Source organism: Sinohyriopsis cumingii, chromosome 10, assembly GCF_028554795.1.
Source record: "Sinohyriopsis cumingii isolate HCF-2022 chromosome 10, ASM2855479v2, whole genome shotgun sequence".
Lineage (NCBI taxonomy): Eukaryota > Metazoa > Mollusca > Bivalvia > Unionida > Unionidae > Sinohyriopsis > Sinohyriopsis cumingii.
The window spans coordinates 96070830-96091043 of record NC_142970.1 but is presented as its reverse complement, the minus strand read 5'-3'; the positions used below and the strand labels follow the sequence as shown (position 1 = coordinate 96091043).

Genomic DNA, 20214 nt, shown 5'->3' with positions numbered 1-20214 from the left:
AATTCAATATGAAATAATACACTACCCTATGGATGGATTATTAAATTCAATATGAAACAATACACTACCCTATTGATGGATGATTAAATTCAATATGAAATAATACACTACCCTATGGATGGATGATTAAATTCAATATGAAACAATACACTACCCTATGGATGGATGATTAAATTCAATATGAAACAATACACTACCCTATGGATGGATGATTAAATTCAATATGAAATAATACACTACCCTATGGATGGATGATTAAATTCAATATGAAATAATACACTACCCTATTGATGGATGATTAAATTCAATATGAAATAATACACTACCCTATGGATGGATGATTAAATTCAATATGAAACAATACACTACCCTATGGATGGATGATTAAATTCAATATGAAATAATACACTACCCTATGGATGGATGATTAAATTCAATATGAAATAATACACTACCCTACTGATGGATGATTAAATTCAATATGAAATAATACACTACCCTATGGATGGATTATTAAATTCAGTATGAAACAATACACTACCCTATTGATGGATGATTAAATTCAATATGAAATAATACACTACCCTATGGATGGATGATTAAATTCAATATGAAACAATACACTACCCTATGGATGGATGATTAAATTCAATATGAAACAATACACTACCCTATGGATGGATGATTAAATTCAATATGAAATAATACACTACCCTATGGATGGATGATTAAATTCAATATGAAATAATACACTACCCTATGGATGGATGATTAAATTCAGTATGAAACAATACACTACCCTATTCATGGATGATTAAATTCAATATGAAACAATACACTACCCTATGGATGGATGATTAAATTCAATATGAAATAATACACTACCCTATGGATGGATTATTAAATTCAGTATGAAACAATACACTACCCTATGGATGGATGATTAAATTCAATATGAAATAATACACTACCCTATGGATGGATGATTAAATTCAATATGAAACAATACACTACCCTATTCATGGATGATTAAATTCAGTATGAAACAATACACTACCCTATGGATGGATGATTAAATTCAATATGAAACAATACACTACCCTATGGATGGATGATTAAATTCAATATGAAACAATACACTACCCTATGGATGGATGATTAAATTCAATATGAAATAATACACTACCCTATGGATGGATTATTAAATTCAGTATGAAACAATACACTACCCTATGGATGGATGATTAAATTCAATATGAAATAATACACTACCCTATGGATGGATGATTAAATTCAATATGAAACAATACACTACCCTATGGATGGATGATTAAATTCAGTATGAAATAATACACTACCCTATGGATGGATGATTAAATTCAATATGAAACAATACACTACCCTATGGATGGATGATTAAATTCAATATGAAACAATACACTACCCTATGGATGGATGATTAAATTCAATATGAAACAATACACTACCCTATGGATGGATGATTAAATTCAATATGAAACAATACACTACCCTATGGATGGATGATTAAATTCAATATGAAACAATACACTACCCTATTGATGGATGATTAAATTCAATATGAAATAATACACTACCCTATGGATGGATTATTAAATTCAGTATGAAACAATACACTACCCTATGGATGGATGATTAAATTCAATATGAAACAATACACTACCCTATGGATGGATGATTAAATTCAATATGAAACAATACACTACCCTATGGATGGATGATTAAATTCAATATGAAATAATACACTACCCTATGGATGGATTATTAAATTCAGTATGAAACAATACACTACCCTATGGATGGATGATTAAATTCAATATGAAACAATACACTACCCTATGGATGGATGATTAAATTCAATATGAAATAATACACTACCCTATGGATGGATTATTAAATTCAATATGAAATAATACACTACCCTATGGATGGATGATTAAATTCAATATGAAATAATACACTACCCTATGGATGGATGATTAAATTCAATATGAAATAATACACTACCCTATGGATGGATTATTAAATTCAGTATGAAATAATACACTACCCTATGGATGGATGATTAAATTCAATATGAAACAATACACTACCCTATGGATGGATGATTAAATTCAATATGAAACAATACACTACCCTATGGATGGATGATTAAATTCAATATGAAACAATACACTACCCTATGGATGGATGATTAAATTCAATATGAAATAATACACTACCCTATGGATGGATGATTAAATTCAATATGAAATAATACACTACCCTATGGATGGATGATTAAATTCAGTATGAAATAATACACTACCCTATGGATGGATGATTAAATTCAATATGAAACAATACACTACCCTATGGATGGATGATTAAATTCAATATGAAACAATACACTACCCTATGGATGGATGATTAAATTCAATATGAAACAATACACTACCCTATGGATGGATGATTAAATTCAATATGAAATAATACACTACCCTATGGATGGATTATTAAATTCAGTATGAAACAATACACTACCCTATGGATGGATGATTAAATTCAATATGAAACAATACACTACCCTATGGATGGATGATTAAATTCAATATGAAACAATACACTACCCTATTGATGGATGATTAAATTCAATATGAAATAATACACTACCCTATGGATGGATTATTAAATTCAGTATGAAACAATACACTACCCTATGGATGGATGATTAAATTCAATATGAAACAATACACTACCCTATGGATGGATGATTAAATTCAATATGAAACAATACACTACCCTATGGATGGATGATTAAATTCAGTATGAAACAATACACTACCCTATGGATGGATGATTAAATTCAATATGAAACAATACACTACCCTATGGATGGATGATTAAATTCAATATGAAATAATACACTACCCTATGGATGGATTATTAAATTCAATATGAAACAATACACTACCCTATGGATGGATGATTAAATTCAATATGAAATAATACACTACCCTATGGATGGATGATTAAATTCAGTATGAAATAATACACTACCCTATGGATGGATGATTAAATTCAATATGAAACAATACACTACCCTATGGATGGATGATTAAATTCAATATGAAACAATACACTACCCTATGGATGGATGATTAAATTCAATATGAAACAATACACTACCCTATGGATGGATGATTAAATTCAATATGAAAGAATACACTACCCTATGGATGGATGATTAAATTCAATATGAAATAATACACTACCCTATGGATGGATGATTAAATTCAGTATGAAATAATACACTACCCTATGGATGGATGATTAAATTCAATATGAAACAATACACTACCCTATGGATGGATGATTAAATTCAATATGAAACAATACACTACCCTATGGATGGATGATTAAATTCAATATGAAATAATACACTACCCTATGGATGGATGATTAAATTCAGTATGAAACAATACACTACCCTATGGATGGATGATTAAATTCAATATGAAACAATACACTACCCTATGGATGGATGATTAAATTCAATATGAAACAATACACTACCCTATGGATGGATGATTAAATTCAATATGAAACAATACACTACCCTATGGATGGATGATTAAATTCAATATGAAACAATACACTACCCTATGGATGGATGATTAAATTCAATATGAAATAATACACTACCCTATGGATGGATGATTAAATTCAATATGAAATAATACACTACCCTATGGATGGATGATTAAATTCAATATGAAATAATACACTACCCTACTGATGGATGATTAAATTCAATATGAAATAATACACTACCCTATGGATGGATTATTAAATTCAGTATGAAACAATACACTACCCTATTGATGGATGATTAAATTCAATATGAAATAATACACTACCCTATGGATGGATGATTAAATTCAATATGAAACAATACACTACCCTATGGATGGATGATTAAATTCAATATGAAATAATACACTACCCTATGGATGGATTATTAAATTCAGTATGAAACAATACACTACCCTATGGATGGATGATTAAATTCAATATGAAACAATACACTACCCTATGGATGGATGATTAAATTCAATATGAAACAATACACTACCCTATGGATGGATGATTAAATTCAATATGAAATAATACACTACCCTATGGATGGATTATTAAATTCAGTATGAAACAATACACTACCCTATGGATGGATGATTAAATTCAATATGAAACAATACACTACCCTATGGATGGATGATTAAATTCAATATGAAACAATACACTACCCTATTGATGGATGATTAAATTCAGTATGAAACAATACACTACCCTATGGATGGATGATTAAATTCAATATGAAACAATACACTACCCTATGGATGGATGATTAAATTCAATATGAAACAATACACTACCCTATGGATGGATGATTAAATTCAATATGAAATAATACACTACCCTATGGATGGATGATTAAATTCAATATGAAATAATACACTACCCTACTGATGGATGATTAAATTCAATATGAAATAATACACTACCCTATGGATGGATTATTAAATTCAGTATGAAACAATACACTACCCTATGGATGGATGATTAAATTCAATATGAAATAATACACTACCCTATGGATGGATGATTAAATTCAATATGAAACAATACACTACCCTATGGATGGATGATTAAATTCAGTATGAAATAATACACTACCCTATGGATGGATGATTAAATTCAATATGAAACAATACACTACCCTATGGATGGATGATTAAATTCAATATGAAACAATACACTACCCTATGGATGGATGATTAAATTCAATATGAAACAATACACTACCCTATGGATGGATGATTAAATTCAATATGAAACAATACACTACCCTATGGATGGATGATTAAATTCAATATGAAACAATACACTACCCTATTGATGGATGATTAAATTCAATATGAAATAATACACTACCCTATGGATGGATTATTAAATTCAGTATGAAACAATACACTACCCTATGGATGGATGATTAAATTCAATATGAAACAATACACTACCCTATGGATGGATGATTAAATTCAATATGAAACAATACACTACCCTATGGATGGATGATTAAATTCAATATGAAACAATACACTACCCTATGGATGGATGATTAAATTCAATATGAAATAATACACTACCCTATGGATGGATTATTAAATTCAGTATGAAACAATACACTACCCTATGGATGGATGATTAAATTCAATATGAAACAATACACTACCCTATGGATGGATGATTAAATTCAATATGAAACAATACACTACCCTATGGATGGATGATTAAATTCAATATGAAACAATACACTACCCTATGGATGGATTATTAAATTCAATATGAAATAATACACTACCCTATGGATGGATGATTAAATTCAATATGAAACAATACACTACCCTATGGATGGATGATTAAATTCAATATGAAATAATACACTACCCTATGGATGGATGATTAAATTCAATATGAAACAATACACTACCCTATGGATGGATGATTAAATTCAATATGAAACAATACACTACCCTATGGATGGATGATTAAATTCAATATGAAACAATACACTACCCTATGGATGGATGATTAAATTCAATATGAAATAATACACTACCCTATGGACGGATAATTAAATTCAGTATGAAACAATACACTACCCTATGGATGGATGATTAAATTCAATATGAAACAATACACTACCCTATGGATGGATGATTAAATTCAATATGAAACAATACACTACCCTATGGATGGATGATTAAATTCAATATGAAATAATACACTACCCTATGGATGGATGATTAAATTCAGTATGAAACAATACACTACCCTATGGATGGATGATTAAATTCAATATGAAACAATACACTACCCTATGGATGGATGATTAAATTCAATATGAAACAATACACTACCCTATGGATGGATGATTAAATTCAATATGAAACAATACACTACCCTACTGATGGATGATTAAATTCAATATGAAATAATACACTACCCTATGGATGGATGATTAAATTCAGTATGAAACAATACACCACCCTATGGATGGATGATTAAATTCAATATGAAACAATACACTACCCTATGGATGGATGATTAAATTCAATATGAAACAATACACTACCCTATGGATGGATGATTAAATTCAATATGAAACAATACACTACCCTATGGATGGATGATTAAATTCAATATGAAATAATACACTACCCTATGGATGGATGATTAAATTCAATATGAAACAATACACTACCCTATGGATGGATGATTAAATTCAATATGAAACAATACACTACCCTATGGATGGATGATTAAATTCAGTATGAAACAATACACTACCCTATGGATGGATGATTAAATTCAGTATGAAACAATACACTACCCTATGGATGGATGATTAAATTCAGTATGAAACAATACACTACCCTATGGATGGATGATTAAATTCAATATGAAACAATACACTACCCTATGGATGGATGATTAAATTCAATATGAAACAATACACTACCCTATGGATGGATGATTAAATTCAATATGAAACAATACACTACCCTATGGATGGATGATTAAATTCAATATGAAATAATACACTACCCTATGGATGGATGATTAAATTCAATATGAAACAATACACTACCCTATGGATGGATGATTAAATTCAATATGAAATAATACACTACCCTATGGATGGATTATTAAATTCAATATGAAACAATACACTACCCTATGGATGGATGATTAAATTCAATATGAAATAATACACTACCCTATGGATGGATGATTAAATTCAATATGAAATAATACACTACCCTATGGATGGATGATTAAATTCAGTATGAAACAATACACTACCCTATGGATGGATGATTAAATTCAATATGAAATAATACACTACCCTATGGATGGATGATTAAATTCAATATGAAATAATACACTACCCTATGGATGGATGATTAAATTCAATATGAAATAATACACTACCCTATGGATGGATGATTAAATTCAGTATGAAACAATACACTACCCTATGGATGGATGATTAAATTCAATATGAAATAATACACTACCCTATGGATGGATGATTAAATTCAATATGAAACAATACACTACCCTATGGATGGATGATTAAATTCAATATGAAACAATACACTACCCTATGGATGGATGATTAAATTCAATATGAAACAATACACTACCCTATGGATGGATGATTAAATTCAATATGAAACAATACACTACCCTATGGATGGATTATTAAATTCAGTATGAAACAATACACTACCCTATGGATGGATGATTAAATTCAATATGAAACAATACACTACCCTATGGATGGATGATTAAATTCAATATGAAACAATACACTACCCTATGGATGGATGATTAAATTCAATATGAAACAATACACTACCCTATGGATGGATGATTAAATTCAATATGAAACAATACACTACCCTATGGATGGATGATTAAATTCAATATGAAACAATACACTACCCTATGGATGGATGATTAAATTCAATATGAAACAATACACTACCCTATGGATGGATGATTAAATTCAATATGAAACAATACACTACCCTATGGATGGATGATTAAATTCAATATGAAATAATACACTACCCTATGGATGGATGATTAAATTCAATATGAAACAATACACTACCCTATGGATGGATGATTAAATTCAATATGAAATAATACACTACCCTATGGATGGATTATTAAATTCAATATGAAACAATACACTACCCTATGGATGGATGATTAAATTCAATATGAAATAATACACTACCCTATGGATGGATGATTAAATTCAATATGAAATAATACACTACCCTATGGATGGATGATTAAATTCAGTATGAAACAATACACTACCCTATGGATGGATGATTAAATTCAATATGAAATAATACACTACCCTATGGATGGATGATTAAATTCAATATGAAATAATACACTACCCTATGGATGGATGATTAAATTCAGTATGAAACAATACACTACCCTATGGATGGATGATTAAATTCAATATGAAACAATACACTACCCTATGGATGGATGATTAAATTCAATATGAAACAATACACTACCCTATGGATGGATGATTAAATTCAATATGAAACAATACACTACCCTATGGATGGATGATTAAATTCAATATGAAACAATACACTACCCTATGGATGGATGATTAAATTCAATATGAAATAATACACTACCCTATGGATGGTTTATTAAATTCAATATGAAACAATACACTACCCTATGGATGGATGATTAAATTCAATATGAAATAATACACTACCCTATGGATGGTTTATTAAATTCAATATGAAACAATACACTACCCTATGGATGGATGATTAAATTCAATATGAAACAATACACTACCCTATGGATGGATGATTAAATTCAATATGAAATAATACACTACCCTATGGATGGATGATTAAATTCAATATGAAACAATACACTACCCTATGGATGGATTATTAAATTCAATATGAAATAATAAACTACCCTATGGATGGATGATTAAATTCAATATGAAATAATACACTACCCTATTGATGGATGATTAAATTCAATATGAAACAATACACTACCCTATGGATGGATGATTAAATTCAATATGAAACAATACACTACCCTATGGATGGATTATTAAATTCAATATGAAACAATACACTACCCTATGGATGGATGATTAAATTCAATATGAAATAATACACTACCCTATGGATGGATGATTAAATTCAATATGAAACAATACACTACCCTATGGATGGATGATTAAATTCAATATGAAACAATACACTACCCTATGGATGGATGATTAAATTCAATATGAAACAATACACTACCCTATGGATGGATGATTAAATTCAATATGAAACAATACACTACCCTATGGATGGATTATTAAATTCAATATGAAACAATACACTACCCTATGGATGGATGATTAAATTCAATATGAAATAATACACTACCCTATGGACGGATAATTAAATTCAATATGAAATAATACACTACCCTATGGATGGATGATTAAATTCAATATGAAATAATACACTACCCTATGGATGGTTTATTAAATTCAATATGAAATAATACACTACCCTATGGATGGTTTATTAAATTCAATATGAAATAATACACTACCCTATGGATGGATCATTAAATTCAGTATGAAACAATACACTACCCTATGGATGGATGATTAAATTCAATATGAAATAATACACTACCCTATGGATGGATGATTAAATTCAATATGAAATAATACACTACCCTATGGATGGATGATTAAATTCAATATGAAACAATACACTACCCTATGGATGGATGATTAAATTCAATATGAAACAATACACTACCCTATGGATGGATAATTAAATTCAATATGAAACAATACACTACCCTATGGATGGATGATTAAATTCAATATGAAATAATACACTACCCTATGGATGGATGATTAAATTCAATATGAAACAATACACTACCCTATGGATGGATGATTAAATTCAATATGAAATAATACACTACCCTATGGATGGATGATTAAATTCAATATGAAATAATACACTACCCTATGGATGGATGATTAAATTCAATATGAAACAATACACTACCCTATGGATGGATAATTAAATTCAATATGAAATAATACACTACCCTATGGATGGATTATTAAATATAATATGAAATATAACACAACCCTATGGATGGATTATTAAATATAATATGAAATGTAACACAACCCTATGGATGGATTATTAAATATAATATGAAATATAACACAACCCTATGGATGGATTATTAAATTCAATATGAAACAATACACTACCCTATGGATGGATGATTAAATTCAATATGAAACAATACACTACCCTATGATGGATATTTAAATTCAATATGAAATATAACACAACCCTATGGATGGATTATTAAATATAATATGAAATATAACACAACCCTATGGATGGATTATTAAATATAATATGAAATATAACACAACCCTATGGATGAATTATTAAATTCAATATGAAACAATACACTACCCTATGGATGGTTTATTAAATTCAATATGAAACAATACACTACCCTATGGATGGATGATTAAATTCAATATAAAATAATACACTACCCTATGGATGGATAATTAAATTCAATATGAAACAATACACTACCCTATGGATGGATGATTAAACATATGGATGGATGATTAAATTCAATATGAAATAATACACTACCCTATGGATGGATGATTAAATTCAATATGAAACAATACAGTACCCTATGGATGGATAATTAAATTCAATGTGAAACAATACACTACCCTATGGATGGATAATTAAATTCAATATGAAATAATACACTACCCTATGGATGGTTTATTAAATTCAATATGAAATAATACACTACCTTATGGATGGATAATTAAATTCAATATGAAACAATACACTACCCTATGGATGGATGATTAAATTCAATATGAAATAATACACTACCCTATGGATGGATTATTAAATATAATGTGAAATATAACACAACCCTATGGATGAATTATTAAATTCAATATGAAACAATACACTACCCTATGGATGGTTTATTAAATTCAATATGAAACAATACACTACAGTATGGATGGATTATTAAATATAATATGAAATAATACACTACCCTATGGATGGATTATTAAATATAATATCAAATAATACACTACCCTATGGATGGATTGTTAAATATAATATGAAATACTACACTACCCTATGGATTAATTATTAAATTCAATATGAAACAATACACTACCTTATGGATGGATGATTAAATTCAATATGAAATAATACACTACCCTATGGATGGATTATTAAATATAATCTGAAATATAACACAACCCTATGGATGAATTATTAAATTCAATATGAAACAATACACTACCCTATGGATGGATTGTTAAATATAATATGAAATAATACACTACCCTATGGATGAATTATTAAATTCAATATGAAACAATACACTACCCTATGGATGGATTATTAAATATAATATGAAATAATACACTACACTATGGATGGATTATTAAATTTAATATGAAACAATACACTACCCTATGGATGGATGAATTCTGTCATCTAGAACAACTTTCTTTGTCTGATTTTCACCACCCTAAAAAGCAAACACATGTGCATGCATAATTAAGCAAGAAAAAATATTTACCTTAATGTTTCTGATAAAATTTATACTGAACATTATTCAAATTTTCATTTTAATTGTTTTTAGTCTACAATACACACATGAAGGATGAAAGTTAAGGCCAGCCAATTCAATAAACAGATGTTCCTGAGAGGCTATAACAAAAGGCAGATTTGTTCAATGTGATGAATATTTGCTATGAATGGCAGGATGATGGTCATTTTACTGTCAAATTCATAACAAGATCTCTTCTAGAAACCTCCAAAGTCAAATGGCCACAGACAATGCTAACAGAGAGCTCCTGTGGTAAAAATACAGTAAAAGTATGCAGACAAAATAATAAAATAACTATATGAAAATTAAATTTAACACTTATTCAAATCGATCTTTCATTCAAGTACAACTATTGTTGAAACATTTAAATCCTTCTGAAAGCATATTTCATTTTATCCATGCATATTTAATCCAAAAGAAGAACAATCCTGTAAAATACTATTTTCTGAAACACTCTTCTTAATGAAACACTATGTATATACATTAATTACAGCAGAGTATTAAAGCTCACACTTCACAGGTTTTTGATAAAGCCACTGTATCAATATAGTCAATCTAGTCTCATGGTACAGTAATACCTCGTGCATTCGCGTTTCTGGATTCGTGAATTCACGGATTCGCGAAATTTTGATTGGTACCCTCTACGTACATGTTTTCTTTATTTTATTGAATTGTACCTTCGTTATATGACTTCTGTGACATATGAAGTTTACCTAGTTTACCTTCCTGACAATGACAAAGAAAACGTCAGTCATTAAGTTTACAGTCCCATTCGTTACTTGGTTTTACCTTACTGTGAGTGCAAAAGAAAACGGCAGCCAATGAATTAGTATAGGGGTAATATTAGTATACATGTACCGTACTGTAAATGCGCTAGTGTGGCAAATATCCATTAGGCGATACTGTACTCTATTTTTACGTCAACCATTTATTTCTCTTTTTAAGGGTAATGTATTAAGCTACCTTTTAAATGAAATTAAATTGCTTTGGGAGCATGATTTGGGTCATATTTAGGGTTTAAACCCTAGAGATAAGCATTTATTAGCATTTTTAGTGACTCATACCAAACATTCGTGATTCCTCCTGATCCACGACTGGTTCTGGAACCTAACCTCGCGAATGTTCGAGGTATTACTGTAGTCACAAGTGCTTCTCAGGTAAATAATCCCCAAATTGCTGAATTAAACAAGTTCAACTTTTTCAAAACCAGTGAAAATTTGGTCCTATGTTTCACTCATTGTCACGTGGGCTGCAATTATTCATTCAGTGTGATTTAGCTTGATTAATGAGGTTGCAAGGTTTACTAATACTGTGTACTGATCATCACCAGTAACATATTGTTTCATTAATGGTTTCCTTGACTTGTTCAGCATACCACTCGTGGAAGTGTGACTTCTTCTTCAATAACTGATTGGCCTAGTGTTGTTGGCTGCATTGGCTTCCTTTGATATTGAGCACTCAAACGAAAACATGACGAAAGTGATTAATCTTGACAGGTGTTTTATTTATGCTCAGAGATGGAAGTATCGTATTAGTATTAGTGTTGTTGGCTTCGTCGGCTTCGACTGATGTTATTCACTTGGTTGAAAACACGGTGTAAGCATTGAACTTGTCAGGTCTTTGATTTGTGATCGTACAGGAGGTAGTGTTGCTTTAAACACTGAAGTGAAAACCATCTGCGTTGGCATAGTTTTATTCTTTTGTATTCTTTATTTTGGGTATTTGTAGAGGTTAAATCATGAAGTTAAAAACCTACTAATTTGCAAACTTTTACAGGCAAAACCATGAATTTAAGTACCCACAAAAATGCCTTTTATTACAAAACCACAAAATTGAACCCAATGAAAATAAATGATACTACAGTACTTCCACACTAACAGAAAGTGTATAGAATGGATTTAGTTTTGATTTTTGTTTCACAGGACAGCAGTATAAGTAGATTATGCAGTACCAAGGAAATTGGAGTAAAGCACCTTGCCCAATGATGCACCTTCGTATCCAATGTTGTTGTTGTTGGGTTAATGCCATTTTTGAGCACAAGATAGGCTATATATGGCAGCCAGTATAACTGGTGGAGGAAGAACCCTGGAAAACCCCGGGAAGAACCACCGACCCACGAGAAGCTACTGGCAGGCTTTCTCACGTACCCATGTTAGCCGAGCCTGAGACTCGAACTCACGCAGACAGAGGTGAGATGGCAGTGATCCATAACGGTGAGTGCTTTACACCACTCAGCCACTTGGGGCCCCTCGTATCCAATGTGGGCTGATGAAATTGGTAAAAGTCAAACCCATGAGTATTCAGTCTTGTGTCCATCATGCTGACCACTGGGCACTTTCTATTATTCGCCTCTTACTACATACAGTAAGAGAGCGCATCGAGCCAATTCTACATCCTGGAGCCAGAAGGGGGATTATTAAATGGAATAATAATGATATCGATCTATGTTCCCAAAACTGTGTTACATATACAGACCAAGGGCAATAAGCTTGTAAACTACATATACATTTGTAAGACACATGTCTGCACTGCAGACCAAATAAGTCCACATCCAAAAATTGAAAAATGTACATAAATTTGAAAAATGACTATAATGACATTAAAGTCTAATCAGTTAATCTAAATATGGAAAAAACTAACCAAAGCCCCAACAGACAACATGAATTTAACTGAGTAAGAGTTACTGAGATAGGAACGCTAGAAAAAAATTAAATCAATGTTGTCCATAGATACAGATCCACACAGACAACAAAACACCAGCTACAATAACAAAAAAAAACAAGAACTTAAATGTATGTCATTTTCCCTGCATCATCCTATAAGGCTAAATCAAAACTGCCATCCCCTGAATTAAATAAGTTCCAGCTCTTAAAAAATACATAAAATCATCAACAGTATGACTCTATGGTCTTAAACTAAGTAGCCAAAAAGACAGAAAACCAACATGTTTACTAAAATTCAACAAATAATTTATTTCCCAGGACACAAAGTGAAAATTTAAAAAGGAACTTAAATATTGGGAGTTAAATTCCAGATAGTCCCAAAAGCTCTATCACAAGTCCAAAGTATAGACTATTCAGTGGTGTTCTAAATGAATTCCAATATTAAATGTGCCTATGTACCAATAGCCTAGAATAGTGCTGATGTGCTAAAATAATCCCAAAAAGTGAATGAATCTGAAAGTATTACTGAGCACTTTGTAATTCCAGTAAATAATTTCAATAAATCCTCTCAAATATTATCTGAACACAACTAAAATTGATTCCTCTAAAAACTGATGTTAAGACAAAGGCACAATAACAGTATCAGGATGATGGTCTTTTTACTGTCAAAATAATAACAAGATCTCTTCTAGAAACTTCCAAAGTCAAATGGCTACATAAACATGTTTACCTCCAAGTGATAATCTTAATATACAATCAAAAATCATAGACAAGAATTAGTCATTTAATATAGTGTTTATAAAAATAACATTAGCCACATGGCCCCAACTCCTACCCTCAGTTACGAACAAAGGCAAAATATACTTAAATATAACACTACTCAAGTCAAATTTTCATTTGTTACCTTGACAACACTTAAATACTCAGCTACTGCAGTTCTTCCATCTTGTGAAAGCTTTCTAGCTACCTCATCACACACCCAGCAATGGACACCTCGACGTCCAGAATATACCCACAGCAGGTGCTCAAACCCAAAGTCATCTGTAATAACATGTACACTGTATATAACACTCTTTCAGAAGACAATATTTCTTTTTGTGATCACCCATTTGACATTATAAAAATGGGTGACCAGTTCCCGCTTTCTTAAAATGTCTCAACTTCAATCAAAATCTCAACTCAAGTTTTGCCTGACCATGATCTGCAAACTTTGACAGGATAACTGCATTAAACTAAGTTTTGAAACAAGCTGGTCATTTCAAGGTTTAACAATTAATTACTGAGTGGTCTGTATGTCCCATATGTCAATCAGCATTGGATAGCCAATCATATTCTGTTCATATAGGAAGTGGGTGTTGCTATATTTTATAGTATATTTTGTAATAAGTGTGCATATAAACAATAATTATTTAAAAAATGACCACACAATTTATTTTAAACCACTGAGGTCCCCTCACTGAACCCACAGGGTCATATGAACAAGTCACTGCTCCTAAGAACCTTGCATACACAAATGTGATGTGATTTTGATTTTTAACGTAGCTTTAACAATTTTTCAGTCATATCGCTACGATGTCTGCAGTGTGGCAGTTTATAGTGATGTCTAGCACTGGGGCATCATGCCGCAGACATGTAGCATGATGTCCCACCCAGTCACATTATCCTGACACCAGGCCGACCAGTCCTACACTAACCTCTTAATGCTGAATGCCAAGCGAGGCAGCTGTTAGTACCATTTTTTAAGTCTCTCGTATGACTCGGTCGGGTATCGAACCCACGACCTCCCGCATCCGAGGCGGACGCTCTAACCACTAGGCCACCGGAGCGGTTGCATAGACAACTAATGTAACATCTTGGCTATACAAACTCTATCACAGATTCTATTATTCTTACCTCTAAGAGCTCTGTCTATAATTTTAATTGCAATCTGCATCAATGGCCAGCACTTCTCACAAATATCAGCACCCCTGTAGGAACAAAAAATGGGAATAAAAACCAAATTCCTATTTTTAATATTACTTGACAAACTCCGTGTCTCCTGAATACTCATCAATGCTGAGGACAGTCGAACATTCTAAAAGCAGAGGTGTATACTAAAATAATAGTTCCATTTTTGAACATGCAAAAAAAAAAAAAATTAAATTGTTGGAAATCATGTTAGTTATGAGTCCCTCCACATCAGAATGTAAGCAAGGGTTCAGTCTCATGAAATATAAAAATTATATAGTCAAGAAAAACTGGTTCAAGCAGGACAGTAATGTGGAGTTTTTTGTGGCATCCCATCAGTGGATACATGGTGCCAACTAGGTAAAGTTTAAAAAATTATAAATTCACTAACTGCATAGCTTTAGTATGATAACCTTTCCAAATAAATGTAAAAATGAAGTACAATATATAACAGTAAAAGTGTGAAAATATTCTTAAAAGATATATAAAACAAAAGAGAACGTCAAGACTTGCCAAATCTTTAAACCTCAATTTTTATGCACATCAACTCTCGGACAATAAGAACATTCACAGAGCAATTAGATACTGACATCAGGACATTAATAGAGCAAATAGATACTGACATCAGGACATTAATAGAGCAATTAGATACTGACATCAGGACATTAATAGAGCAATTAGATACTGACATCAGGACATTAATACAGCAATCAGATACTGACATCAGGACATTAATAGAGCAATTAGATACTGACATCAGGACATTAATAGAGCAATTAGATACTGACATCAGGACATTAATAGAGCAGTTAGATACTGATATCAGAACATTAATAAAGCAAATAGAAACTGACATCAGGACATTAATAGAGCAATTAGATACTGACATCAGGACATTAATAGAGCAATTAGATACTGACATCAGGACATTAATAGAGCAATTAGATACTGACATCAGGACATTAATACAGCAATCAGATACTGACATCAGGACATTAATAGAGCAATTAGATACTGACATCAGGACATTAATAGAGCAATTAGATACTGACATCAGGACATTAATAGAGCAATTAGAAACTGACATCAGAACATTAATAGAGCAATTAGATACTGACATCAGGACATTAATAGAGCAATTAGATACTGACATCAGGACATTAATAGAGCAATTAGATACTGACATCAGGACATTAATAGAGCAAATAGAAACTGACATCAGGACATTAATAGAGCAATTAGATACTGACATCAGGACATTAATAGAGCAATTAGATACTGACATCAGGACATTAATACAGCAAATAGAAACTGACATAAGGACATTAACAGAGCAATTAGATACTGACATCAGGACATTAATAGAGCAATTAGATACTGACATCATGACATTAATAGAGCAAATAGAAACTGACATCAGGACATTAATAGAGCAATTAGATACTGACATCAGGACATTAATACAGCAATCAGATACTGACATCAGGACATTAATAGAGCAAATAGAAACTGACGTCAGGACATTAATAGAGCAATTAGATGCTGACATCAGGACATTGAAAGAGAAATTAGATACGGACATCAGGACATTGATATAGCAATTAGACACTGTCTGACATCAGGACATTGATATAGCAATTAGACACTGTCTGACATCAGGACATTGATATAGCAATTAGACACTGTCTGACATCAGGACATTGATAGAGCAATTAGACACTGTCTGACATCAGGACATTGATATAGCAATTAGACACTGTCTGACATCAGGACATTGATATAGCAATTAGACACTGTCTGACATCAGGACATTGATATAGCAATTAGACACTGTCTGACATCAGGACACTGATATAGAGTCTTATCCTACATAATAAACATAAAACATCATATCGATCTAAATTTTGTAAAATATGATGTATGATTTGGTTTAACCTTGGATTTAGATCCTGTACTACTTAAGCAATTATATACGCATGGCAGGTGTAGGAGTTACCTTGATTGAGAATAAATATCCTCACACCTGCCAACCCTAACAAGACATTTTCAGTAAGACAGTCCATTGTTTTCCCCATAATTTAGACCAGTTTTCAGTAAGGTTTAACAAAATACAATGTACTGCTATTGTCAAGCTAGAAAATATCCATTTAAAACTCCAGAAGTGTGAATCAAGACTGACACAGTGATGACAGTAAACATGTTCAACTAAAATGTCAGTAAAGTACATGTGGACCTTAAATACAAACTGCAGTTCCAAATCTTACGGAGCTGAATGGCTTCTTGCTATCTCTCTCTCTATATGCCATAAAAACATAATTTCCAAATACTTTTGTCGCATTACAGCAACGTGCCTTTAAGTCTGTCACTGATACCACACATAAAAATGAAATAATACAACTTAAACTGTCATCAACATACGAGCAGCATCTTCGCACATCATCATAATCCGTCATATCAATATCAAAGACCAGTTCCTTTTCCTGGGCCTGAAATGCAGCAGCTTTAATCGTCTTGTGATCCTTGGGCTGCAATAGAAAATGTATCCTTAAATTAAAATGAAAATCATCTTAAAGGACACCTCTTTGTAAAAGGCAATAGAAAATGTATCCTTAAATTAAAATGAAAATCATCTTAAAGGACACCTCTTTGTAAAAGGCAATAGAAAATGTATCCTTAAATTAAAATGAAAATCATCTTAAAGGACACCTCTTTGTAAAAGGCAATAGAAAATGTATCCTTAAATTAAAATGAAAATCATCTTAAAGGACACCTCTTTGTAAAAGGCAATAGAAAAATGTATCCTTAAATTAAAATAAAAATCATCTTAAAAGACACCTCTCTGTAAAAGGCAATAGAAACTATCGTTGAATTAACATAAAATTAAAGTCATCTTAAAGGACAGTTCTTTGAAAAGGGAAATATATAACAGTATCCCTCAATTAAAGTGAAACTTGTCTTTGTGGACACATCTTTGTGAGGGGCACATGTTCATCACAGAAAAAATTTCACAGGTCCCTTAAGTTATTATCCTGTGTGTGTGTATAATGGACACTTGTCCATAATGGATGAATTTAAGTATTCCCTTTAGTGTCCCTTCCATGCTTGTTTTACTTTACATTAAGAAAATGAATGCTATGTATGTGTGTATGTAAGTATGTATGTATGTATGTATGTATGTATGTACAAGGTTTAATGGCACATCAGCCCTATCCTGGCTATATAACTTATTACACAACACAATGACAGATTTATCCCCTTTGAATTTGATAATCCATGACCATTTAGGACCAATGCATCTGCAACCAAACATATTTCCCATTGACAGGTTTACCAAAACTGACACCTAAACTATGCTTTGAGAAGTTCAAGCAATGTATCAGTCTGACCTTAAGACTATTGGTAAAACCAAGGGTATCCAAATAAAAATAATGTGCGATAAAATGCGGATATGAATGCTCAGTTTTCCAAAATTAATTAAATAGCGTAGCATCATTAATTTGTGTATGGTACAGTCCTGCATACTTATATCAACCATATTTTGGTATATTATTGCTACCAGAGATGTCATGCTTATGTTAACGTCAAGATAAAACATAACTACATGTCCATTGAAGCTCTGTCCCAACTCGAACAAATTCTTTCTTTTCTTATTGTTTATGTTAACAAGCTGCCAGTTCCCACTCAAATTTTGCTCAACAGAAATTTCATGTTGTTGCCAGGCTTTCCTGCTGCTGTCAAATTAACAAATGGGTCTATGTCTTGGTCCTTGGAAATTGTTTTTTTTACAGTGACTTCAATAGCAGGTGCGCCCTTCATCAAAACAAGATGGCAATTTTCTTTTTACAAAAACAATGCACCCTTTATCAAAAGAAGTCAGCATCAAACTTTTATAAAAGCAATGAAATCTGATAGAGTGTTGGATTTTCCAAAGTTGAAGGTGATTGAGTGTGTGTGTTTGAGTTGGATTTTTAACGTAGCTTTAAACAAAAATCATTCATATCACTACGATACCTGCAGTGTGGCAGTGTATAGTGATGTCTAGCATTGAGGCATTATGCCGCAGATATGTAGCATGATGTAACACCCACACACTCCTGACACAAGGCCAAATGGCGCAAACACTAACCTCTTAATGATGAGTGCCTAGCCAGGCAGCTGTTAAGTACCATTTTTATGTCTCTGATATGACTAAACTGGATATCGTACCCACAACCTCCCACATCCAAATCGGAGGCTTGAA

At 31.7% G+C, this 20214-nt stretch overlaps 1 protein-coding gene across 1 annotated transcript in view; it reads right to left on the bottom strand.

The window, feature by feature from the left end:
* The window catches only part of LOC149790612 (DNA primase small subunit-like), an 80341-nt gene that overhangs the window by 41556 nt on the left and 18571 nt on the right, over positions 1-20214 (bottom strand). The window contains exons 3-6 of the mRNA XM_089972720.1: positions 18393-18499; positions 15921-15994; positions 14932-15068; positions 11225-11283 (exon numbers count right to left, since the gene is read on the bottom strand). Of these exons, the coding sequence (XP_089828846.1) occupies positions 11225-11283; positions 14932-15068; positions 15921-15994; positions 18393-18499 (377 nt within the window). The remainder of the gene's footprint in view (positions 1-11224; positions 11284-14931; positions 15069-15920; positions 15995-18392; positions 18500-20214) is intronic.